Source organism: Manis pentadactyla, chromosome 3 (assembly GCF_030020395.1).
Source record: "Manis pentadactyla isolate mManPen7 chromosome 3, mManPen7.hap1, whole genome shotgun sequence".
NCBI lineage: Eukaryota > Metazoa > Chordata > Mammalia > Pholidota > Manidae > Manis > Manis pentadactyla.
The window spans coordinates 120,645,324-120,653,639 of NC_080021.1; the positions used below are offsets into that span (position 1 = coordinate 120,645,324).

Consider the following 8,316-nt stretch of genomic DNA (forward strand, 5'->3'; position numbering starts at 1 on the left):
AAAAAGGGAGAAAGGCTAGAGCCAAAACCTAGCTGGCTGTGTGTGGACCTTCTGAAAACTTGTGGGAGACCCTCCCTGCAATTTTCACCCACATTTCATTAGCTGGAAAAAGATGACAGAGTCTCCAGCTCTAAGGATTCTAAGAAGAATTTGTTTTAGCTTTCCAAATCTCGATTTCAGAGCAAGACAAGAGAAAAGCAGATGGTAGGTGGCAATTAGGTTGCTCAGTATCTGTTGAGCAAGTACCAAATACACATTTAAATGCTTCATTTCTACTGTTTAATTCTCACCTAACTTTCACATGAGAATAGGTTTGGTTATCTTTATTTGTAGATGAGGAACTGAGGTTCTGAGAGGTTAAATACTAAGTTGGTTAAGATCACATAGCCCAAACTGGACAGAACCTGGGTATGTAATCCAGGCAGCCTTTATTCCAGAGCCTAACCACTGTACTAATGCCAGAGTCACCTCAAAAAGACCTTGGTGTAAGCCTCAGATTTAACTGCATGGAAAGTATGTAGGGTTTACTTAATAACACGAAAGACCTCTTAAAGATGTCCTCTCTTCTTGTGTTTTGGCTGGCATTTATAATAAACTCCTAATTATATTTCTGCCAATCCAGGCAGTTTTTATATCTTTACAGCCTTGTCCACTTTTCCTCTTTGGCATGTATTTCCCCTGCATGTTGAGGATATATCTAGACAAATGCAAGGCCTGAAAACTGAGCTATTAATAGAAGAAGCAGGTGTTTTCCATAGCTGAGGAGTACCTAGGCATGTACCATCTACTGGTGTGATCTTTAAAGCTTGGAACATTGTGACTCTGATAACCCGTGCATGCACACACATAAAATATGATGTATGATATTTATAATAAAGAGCACACCTTGTTAAATAAAATTTTTTTAATGAAACATCCTACAAAACTGCTACTAGATACTTAAATTTTTATTTAATGGTAACTGGTTTTTTAAAATGACTGTCTTCATTCCAGATCTAGATTATATAATTTAGTAATGAAAATCTTGGTATTCAAAAATGGATTTTAGTTCCTTTGTAGAAGAGAGTTGAACTGTGTTCCCAAACTAGCAAATTTATATGTATGCTTGGATTTATTCTTAGATTTTCCCTGTGCATCATTTGGATTAATCTGTATTTATCAGATTCCATTCACTTTTACATTTTTCATTGTTTTGTTAACCAGTTGAGAAGTCTGAGAACTTTGTGAGTTCACAGGGTGAGCACATTGTTCTTAGGTAGGAAGTAAGGGTTGATCTTTTCCTGCAGTTCATTGGGATTTCAGGGTCTCTTTTCTGCTGACTTTTGCTTCCCACAGAGAAAACACAGATAACCACTTGTTAGAGTCAACTATCCTAAAAATAAAACAGTTGGCTCAATTTGTTGTACATTTCACTCCTAGTTCAGAATTGCATGTTGCTAATTGGCGTTACAGTAACTGGTGTTTAGAGATGTAACATAACTTTTGTTAGTATGTATCTAAACTGTTTCAGTGCAGGCTTTTTTATTGTGAATGTACCTCTAAGGCAGTTCTTCTCAAGTGAATACTCCAAAATAAAGCTGTTTTCGGAGGCTATGTTCTATAGAGGAGTTAAATGATAGAGTTGCCACCCTCTCCCACTCTGAAAAACAGGAGGGAGAGAGACAATGCTGGCTGTATTCGTTGTTTTTTTCGTGCTATTATGCATGAAATGATAGCTCCTCTGTTTGTTGTGTTTGCTGCTTTGGCTGCTGGTCTGTTCTTCCCTTCGGGCATATGCCTGCGGCACTTCAGGATTCTGGAGCCTGATGGGTAAACTGGTGACTGGAGACCAGGCCGGAGCTACGCTTGAGACACTCAGCTGTCAGGAGACAGTCATTCTCATAACGCTTGCGGTAGCTCTCACGCCCCGGCTTCACACTGCCTAGGTCACTGAGTACTTGTGTACTCTTCCTCCCTTCAGTCTTCAGAAGCAGTGTCCATTTCACTTTGGTTTATGAAAATGTACATGATTTGTTCATTATTATTTTATCCATGTTGTTTTCTAACCAATAAACTGTTTCTTGCAGTCATGATGATCTTATTTGTTTTACTGAGATTTAACCTTAAAGAATTAAAATCTCCAATATTGACATTTAAACTTTCTGAGGTTTAATTTTTCTAATATTTTTTTATCAAATAAAATTAACTCATTGTGATGGAGTCTTGTCCCTGGTGGACAAAATAATTAAGAGAATTGAATGGATCTGAAAGTGTTTTTGTAGAAATTCTACTTGCTGATGTGGTCTTACTGTTTTAGGTTACTGTCAGCCATTCTGGTCATTGTTATCATGGAAAATGTGCCCTAAGGAAATACCGTTTAGGACAAATACTGGGTGAATGGATTGTGCTCTCAGGTTGTTCCTGTTGTCTTAGAGTAAAAGTCATGTGCTTGGTTACCTTTGTTGTGTGCCTTTGTACAAACCTTACCTAGGACTGACTGGCTTTGAGTCTGGGGAGCAGAAGTCCCTTGAGCCGCTCTGGATTGTCCTGGCAGGCCATTCCTGTAGTCATCAGCCTTGTGTTGGTTCCAGGGAAGCTGCCCGGGAATGTCGCAGAAAGAAGAAAGAATATGTCAAATGTCTTGAAAATCGTGTGGCTGTGCTTGAAAACCAAAACAAGACTCTCATTGAGGAACTCAAGGCCCTCAAAGATCTTTATTGTCATAAAGCAGAGTAACTGTCTTTGACTTGGACCTTGTTTACTATGAACTCTAATCAAGGCAGGAGATGGAGCAGTTCTACTAATTGCCATGTGGACTTGTGGAAGGGACACTTGTGACCCTTAAGAATCCAGCTTGGCTTAGTGTTTGAAGTTGATTTGGGAATGTTGTTCCAAGATTTGGAATGCAACCATGATTAAATTTACCAAGCTTACTTCAGGCTCTGTGAATAGCATGCAAAACATGTTCTGTTTGCCCTTTTGCTTCTACTTTTTTTCAGGGAAGCTGCTAAAGAATGTCGACGTCGAAAGAAAGAATATGTAAAATGTCTGGAGGGCCGAGTTGCAGTGCTGGAGGTTCAAAACAAGAAGCTTATAGAGGAACTGGAAACCTTGAAAAACATTTGCTCTCCCAAAACAGATTAGTAGAAATATTTAACAATGAACTGATTGCAATATGTCAGTTGCTTTGAAGGCAATACAATTATATAGCCACCAAGAATCATGACTTTTTTCTTTTGTATCATTCATCGTATTCTCTAATCTCTAACATTCCTAAAATGCTTCACTGTACATAGTTAACTCTTAGCTGTAACTTCAGTTTTTTAAGAGAGACAAGCTGTAAAAAAATGTAGGTAACAAATTCTTAAAATGCAGTATTTTGTAAGACTTGTTCCAATGTCGCATACTTGCAGTTCCCAACCTCTGTTGTGAATAGTGTCCTATACAATAAATTTTTTTGCAGGTCTTTAAAAATCATTTTAGGAAAGGATGATCAAAGGTGATGCATCCAGCAGTACGATAAAAGCAAACCACAAAAACATACCTCAGGAAATAACTGAAAGAATGCAATGACATGCCTCTATGAAAATAATAGCCTATAAATTAATTTATGCCATTTGCAGACTTTTATATTACTCAGTTGCTTTGTGAAGAAAAGATTGTATTGCTGTCCTTGAATGCCACAGTTGAGAGTTTTTAATAGAACCATGTTGGTTACACTGTGTAGTGTTTGTTGCTCATTTAACTATCTGAACACTTACTACAGATTTTACTCTATTGTGTAATATAAAAAGATCTTGCAGTAGTTCTTAGCATCAGTTTGATATTAGTGAAAGTTACAACAAATTTTTAATATCTGGAGCAAGATACAAGTCATTAGAACTGTACTGTATACCTCTGCAGGGCGATTCTACACCAGGTCGTGATTGCTGCAAACGCTCTTTCTGCCATCTCAGCAGAAGGAAAGCCTCAGAGCTTTTAACACAGATGAGTGGCTATTAGGAATTTGGCTTGTGTGGTGGAGTGGACCTTTGCACACATGGTCTGGAAAGCTCCTGCTCATGGCCCTCTGTTTTGAGTTTTAGCTAACAGCTAGCTGTAGGAGTTTGTAAGTAAAAATAAAAATAACTCCAAGAGTTTATTTTCCATTTTGAAACAGCTTGAAGTCTACATTAGATCCATTATTTTTATGTCAGCACATACAGAGGAAGTTCATTACAGCAAGACAGCAGTGTTATGACTAGTACCCACATTTCTGTTTTTATACTACAACATTTCAAGGTATAAGCCCAAAGCCCTAACCATAATATGCTGTGTCATCTCTCATTCACTCATGAGACATTTGTTGAGTGTATACCAAGTGCTAGACTGCTGTACTTGCTAGACTTCCAGTTTGTCAAAGGTGCTATCCCTCAGTTTCAGTAGATGAACTGGTCCATGTGTACAGCGAGGCACAAAAGCAGGGAGGCATTTGTGTAGCATCTACCTGCTGCCCCTCACCAGCAGGATTCTGTTACTTAACTGTAACTCCCATAAGTAGGGCATGACATTTTTGACTTTCCTTAGAAATACATGTTATTCCCTCAGTCTGAGCTCTGAATTTCTTTTATCTCAATTTCTGGCTTGTCTTCTACAGAGAAGTAAGATGAGGAAAAAGGGCAAGGAAGAAAAGAGGAAGGGAGAACCCCAAGTTTCCGGGGAAGGAAAACGGTAGTTGGTAATCATTCACTCATTCCCTGTCCATGAGATAAGTGTGCTGCCAGAGTGGCACTGAGTGGGAGGCTCACAGATCCACAGACGAGATATAAAAAAGTTGGAGGCAGTAAATGCATTGTTAGGATTAGAGGAAAATGTAGGCAGGGATTAAATGAGAAGTAATGCCATGGGAGACAGGTTTTGCACTGGGCTTTGAAGTAAGTGCTGGGGAGGAGGGTGTGCCAGACAGGAGTACAGAGCAGGCGCCCCTACTCCAGGGAGCATGGATTTGTGAGATGGCCCATGAAGTTAGACTCACGTATGAGTTTAGTTTAAAAAGGGGAGAGAGAGAGAGAGACAGACAGACAGACAGAGTGAGTGAGCATGTGTGTGTGTGCATGCATGCGCTCCACTCTATCAAACAGACTAGGTTATTTCAGAGAAAGAAGATTGCATTTGATTACTGAGAGCCACCAATAGTGGTTCCCCCCCAGCAAAAGTTTAAATAGTCAGGAAATTTTTATTATCTTACGAAACAAGAAGTCCACAGGTAGGAAATCCCAGGGTTGCTTTATCGAGTGACTTAACAATGGCATCATGACCAGAATCTCGCTACCCATTTTGCTTCCTGTTTAGGCTGGTTCTCCTGATCCTAACATTGCTCCCACAGCTACAGGCACAAAGAGGCAGCAGGCAGCTCTCTTTTATCCTGTTTTATAAGCAAGGAGAACTTGCACTGATTGAATCTCCATCAGCAGCAGATTCCCTCTTGAGTCTCACCAGCTAGATTTTTATCATCAGCTCCTTCCCTAGCAAGGCCCGGTCAGGGAGAGGAATTAAAAGTTGTGCCTTACAAGTGAAGACTGAGATTCACTGGGGCTGGGAGGGTTCCAGGCTTCTGGAAGGATCTGGCTATCAATGGTAAATAAAATGGTAGTGCTGGAAGCTCGCAAAGGCACATGGGTACTCCTCATTCTTACTCTTATTTGTCTCTGAAACCAAGCTTTTTCTCCTAAACTAGCACAGTTTGATAGCTTTCCATTCAGCCTTAAACAGATACTGCTGCCATTCTGTCACAGAAAAGAGTGAGCAGCAAATATTGCACATCTCATGCAACAGTGTTGCAGAGAAAAACACTGCATTTGTCTTATTAATCCTAAAAGTTTCAGAATCTGGACTTTTAGATATAGAAATGACTGAACCCGGATCATTGGGATTACACCAATGTGTCAGATTTAAGTAGGTAGTTCATAACATCACATCATTTGAATTGGGAAGATAAAGGAAATGAACTTCCATAATTTAAATGGTTTGAGCACTTGGCTTGCCTGAAGCTGAGAACACTGCATGTCTCCTCAGTTTTCTTTATGTCCTCTTCTCAGGTCTACTCAGGATGTCTCCCAGGTATGAAAGCACACCTTTAAAAAAGATGGGCACTTGTGAGACCAACACACTGATCTTTCTAGTCCACAACCAGAGACAACTAAGCCATTTGGACGTGTGTCAGACTTCCCTGTTACCGTCTGGTACCAAGGGTTCCAGAAGCTTAAATGCTCCCCACTTTTCCTAAGGTCATCCTAAAGACACAGGCCTGTTGCTGAACTACTCAAGCGTGGTATATTTAACCTTTCTGCTTTGTGTAGAGCTTATTTCTGTATAAATCCAATTTCTCATAAGTAAGTACATTTCATATTCAGACATTTCAGAATTCCAAATGTATCTTTAGCATAAAGCATTTTTTTGCAGCTTTTTTTAATTAAAAAATTTTTTATTAAAATGTTATTTCTATACATTGGTTTTTAATATACAACACAGTGGTTCAACAGTTACCCACATTAAATCCTTGCCCCCTTTACGGCAGTTACATCTGTCAACATAATAAGATGTTACAAAATCATTGACTATATTCTCCGTGCTATTCTACTATCCCAGTGACCAACTTATGATTGAGAATGTTTGTGTCCCTTTATCCGCCTCAGCCTCCCCACCTACCCAATGCAACCACTCCTTCGTGGTAACCATTAGTCCCTTCTCAGTGTCTGTGAGTCCCCTGCTGTTTTGTTCATTCTATTCTGCTTTGTTTTTAATATTCCACAAACAAGTGAAATCATATGGTATTTGTCTTTCCCCACCTGGCTTATTTCACTGACCATAATGCCCTCTGGATCCATCCATATTGTTGCAGAATTTTTTTTATGGCTGAATAATATTCCATTGTATATATGTACCACCTCTTCTATGCATTCATCTGTTGATGGACACTTAAGTTACTTCCATATCTTAGCTATTGCAAATAATGCAGCAATAAACACAGGGGTGTATATGTCTTTTCAAATCAGAGATTTTGTTTCCTTTGGGTAAATTCCTAGGAGTGGAATTCCTGAGTCAAATGGTATTTCTATTTTTAGGTTTTTGAGGAACCTCCATATTGCTTTTCACAGCAGTCACACTAATTTACATTCCCACCAGCAGTGTAGGAGGGTTCCCCTTTCTCTGCATCCTCACCAGCATTTGTTATTTCTTGTCTTTTGGATGTTGGCCATCCTAACTGGTATGAGGTGATATCTCACTGTGGTTTTAATTTGCATTTCCCTGATAATTAGCCATGTGGAGCATCTTTTCAAGTGCCTGTTGGCCATTTGTATTTCTTCTTTGGAGAAGTGTGTGTTCAGTCCTCTGCCCATTTTAATCGTGTTATTTGTTTTTTAGGTGTTGAGGCATGTGAGTTCTTTATATATTTTGGATGTTAACCTCTTATGAGATGAGTTGTTCACGAATATATTCTACCATACTGTAGGAGGCCTTTTTGTTCTTCTGATGGTGTCCTTTAATGTTCAGCAGTTTTTTAGTTTGATGTAGTCCCACTATTCATTTTTTATTTTGTTTCCCTTGCCCAAGGAGATGTGTCCAGGAAAAAATTGCTCATGTTTATATTCAAGAGGTTTTTGCCTATTTTTCTTCTAAGAATTTTATGGTTCCATGACTTCAGGTTTTTGATCCCTTTTCAGTTTACTTTTGTTTATGGAGTTAGACAGTAATCCAGTTTCATTCTCTTACATGTAGTTGCCCAGTTTTCCCAGCACCAGTTGTTGAAGAGGCTGTCTTTTCCCCACTGTATATCCATATCCATAGCTCCTGTATCATATATTAATTAACCATTTATGCTTGGGTTTATATCTGGGCTCTCTAGTCTGTTCCACTGGTCCATGGCTCTGTTCATGTGCCAGGACCCAATTGTCTTGATTACTGTACCTTTGTAGTAGATCTTGAAGTCAGGGAGCATAACACCCCCTGCTTTGTTGTTCTTGCTCAGTATTGCTTTGGCTATTTGGGGTCTTTTGTGGTTCCACATGAATTTTAGAACTATTTGTTCAAGTTCATTGAAAAATAGCATAAAGCATTTTTAACATGGTATTGTTTGTTCTTCAAAGATCCATTTTGCCATTAAAGTACTGTGTGATAGCTTACTTATACCAAGATTTAAGCTATTTCTCTTCACACACACAAACATAATTCTGTCAGGGATAGAAAGTGATGAATGAAAAAAAAATGACCCAGTGCTTTGTTATACTAGATTGTACTTGCACAAACAAAATGCAGCCCTTGTTATTTCTAAGCCAGCCCTAATTTTCAAGAAAATGT

The 8,316-nt window shown here is 39.0% G+C and overlaps 1 protein-coding gene across 22 annotated transcripts in view; it reads left to right on the forward strand.

Moving 5' to 3' along the window:
• CREM (cAMP responsive element modulator) overlaps nt 1-3,701 on the forward strand; it is a 65,142-nt gene extending 61,441 nt beyond the window's left edge. For 14 of the 22 annotated variants that reach the window (XM_036920223.2, XM_036920229.2, XM_036920227.2 and 11 more), the window contains one exon: nt 2,571-3,202. In XM_036920223.2, the coding sequence (XP_036776118.1) occupies nt 2,571-2,715 (145 nt within the window). In that variant the 3' untranslated portion in view covers nt 2,716-3,202. The other 8 variants (XM_036920224.2, XM_036920230.2, XM_036920228.2 and 5 more) reach the window with 3 other exon arrangements.
• The last annotated feature ends 4,615 nt before the right edge of the window (nt 3,702-8,316 follow it).